This window comes from Sinocyclocheilus anshuiensis, unplaced genomic scaffold (genome assembly GCF_001515605.1).
Source record: "Sinocyclocheilus anshuiensis isolate Anshui unplaced genomic scaffold, SAMN03320099.WGS_v1.1 scaffold3241, whole genome shotgun sequence".
Taxonomy (NCBI): Eukaryota; Metazoa; Chordata; class Actinopteri; order Cypriniformes; family Cyprinidae; genus Sinocyclocheilus; species Sinocyclocheilus anshuiensis.
The window spans coordinates 14,221-16,664 of NW_015554224.1; the positions used below are offsets into that span (position 1 = coordinate 14,221).

The window sequence follows — 2,444 nt, forward strand, 5'->3', positions numbered from 1 at the left end:
TTTTGGTAACAGTACGGTTCACTTGGCACCCCAACCGAGGTGGTACTAAAAAAAGTACCAGGTACCGGGTACTGTACCCAGTGGAAAACCCCCAAAAAGTGAACCATACCGAGCCGTACCGTGCAGTGGAAAAGCGCCATAATTGTATTGGTCTGGGATCCCTGACGATTATTATTATTATTATTATTTGCTTAACCACTTTAAAATGGCTTTTTGGTTGCTTTTAGTCAGAAAACGTAAAGAAAACGACATACATACAGCAAGATAATATAATTTCACTTATCTAGCCTATCACTTGAAGCAAACAGCCATCCCTTCTTAAAAGTCTGTGTTAAAAGAGAGCTGCTGTTGCGCCATTTAATTAAGCCGACTGCTGTAGCCAATATCCAGCTTAGGCTGTTTTCCCTAAATTTGTATATATACTGTTTGAATGACAGCTTGATAAATCTGTTGGCGATCAAATATTCAATATCGCTACTCATAAGTACTTGGTACATTATCAGCACAGCGGCGACCGTTCAAACTAATATCACTAAGTTACGTCTCTGTGATGATTGGTTGATATCAGAAAGAGGCTAGCCTCCCCAGCCAGGTTTCTTTTCTCAACACTCCTCAGCGCTGAAAGTGAACACGCAATGGTGATTGGCTAATTTTTTTTTACCAACGGAGGCACAGTGCTCCCCCGGCCTCTCCCTACCCTTCTCTAGCATTAGCGGTTGCAATTACATCAGCAGATTCGGCACATTCGCGATACAAAAGCGGCGCTTTCACATTATGTGAAAAAAATTTCTCAACTGTGAAATTACAAATAAAAAATACACATTCTGAGACACAACTGAAATAAATTGTGAATTGTATTAACATTAAATCGTCCTCCTCCCATTTTCACTTCAAAATTATTGGGAAGCTGTGCCTCCCCTGCCTCTCCAATGAGCCTCCACTGCCTACAATAACTTAAAAATAGCGGTAAAAATCAAGTTTGAGATCATTTTCATTAAAACATCTAATTGACAGATTTCCAGTGTCCTACCCATAATAATTTTTTTCTGGACAAATAAAAATCTTTAAAGCCATTTTTCTAAGTTTCACTCTGCAGCAAGCAGCAGTCCACCTGTCACTCAAGTGGCCACGCCCTTAATTATGCAGAAATTTAAGGCTTAATATAATTTAAACGGATGAGTTATAAAAAAATTAACCCCCCTCTCTTCTCGCTCACCTTCTGCTTCTACAAGTTCTATTATACCACGTAGACGCTTGAAGATCTCTAGCAATGTCTGAAAGAGGCAAAGGCGGTAAAGAACTCGGGAAAGGAGGCGTTAAGCGCCACAGTAAAGTGCTGCGGGATAACATCCAGGGCATCACCAAACCCGCCATCCGTCGTCTGGCGCGCCGCGGCGGCGTCAAGCGCATCTCCGGTCTGATCTACGAGGAGACCCGCGGTGTGCTGAAGGTGTTCCTGGAGAACGTGATCCGCGACGCCGTGACTTACACCGAGCACGCCAAGAGAAAGACCGTCACCGCCATGGACGTGGTGTACGCGCTGAAGCGACAGGGACGCACCTTGTACGGCTTCGGAGGTTAAAAGCCTTTAAACCACAAACCCAACGGCTCTTTTAAGAGCCACCCACACTGTCACATAAAGAATCCATCTTGAAGTTTTGTTACAGGGACGCACTCTGTACGGCTTCGGAGGATAAACGCGTCCCAATTATCAGAAAAACACAGGCTCTTTTAAGAACCCCCACATTTTCATAAAAGAATGCACTTCATGATATCTCGTTAACTAATAATTTTACACATGCATAATCTGAAGCTATTGTTCAGTGTCTATACTGAAGTGAAAGTTTTAGCACTCATATGGAGGTGTTGTTGCTCTTATCAACTTTAAATTGTTTTTATTGGTGTATTAACTGATTTAACTCATTTAATACCGGTCACAATAGTGATCATGAAAAATATTTTCATTAATAAAGCTCTAAAAACACTACTGACTGATGTTTTAGTGCACTTCCTGCAAAAATGGAAAAAAATCGAGTCTCAAGCAAATATCTGCAGTTTCACGAGTCTAGTGCAAATTGTTACATGACCAGAGCAGTTTAATTCCTGTTTGTATCTCGAGAAGATGATGGCTGCATCCAAGCTCCAAAACAAAAGGCTAGTAAAGTATGTTAATCTAAGGTTTTTAGTGCACATTGTCTTTGAGGTGTCTAGTATTAATATATGAATTCACATATCTTCAGTTTTGTTGAGTGTCATCGTAGAATGAGTAAACATCTTAATGGTCACAATAGTGACGGGAGGGATAACAGTGCACTTAGGTATACAATATAAATCCAATTGCAGTTGTTAGTGAAAATTGCACTAAAATGTTGCAATGACAAAATATTCAACTAAATTAAAAGTTCAAATGTTGCAAATAAGCTACAATATTTATGTCGTAATAC

At 40.3% G+C, this 2,444-nt stretch overlaps 1 protein-coding gene across 1 annotated transcript in view; it reads left to right on the top strand.

Annotated features, from left to right (window-relative positions):
* Positions 1-1,656, top strand: part of LOC107671222 (histone H3-like) — an 11,821-nt gene extending 10,165 nt beyond the window's left edge. The window contains exon 2 of the mRNA XM_016464127.1: positions 1,261-1,656. Within this exon, the coding sequence (XP_016319613.1) occupies positions 1,261-1,582 (322 nt within the window). The 3' untranslated portion in view covers positions 1,583-1,656. The remainder of the gene's footprint in view (positions 1-1,260) is intronic.
* The last annotated feature ends 788 nt before the right edge of the window (positions 1,657-2,444 follow it).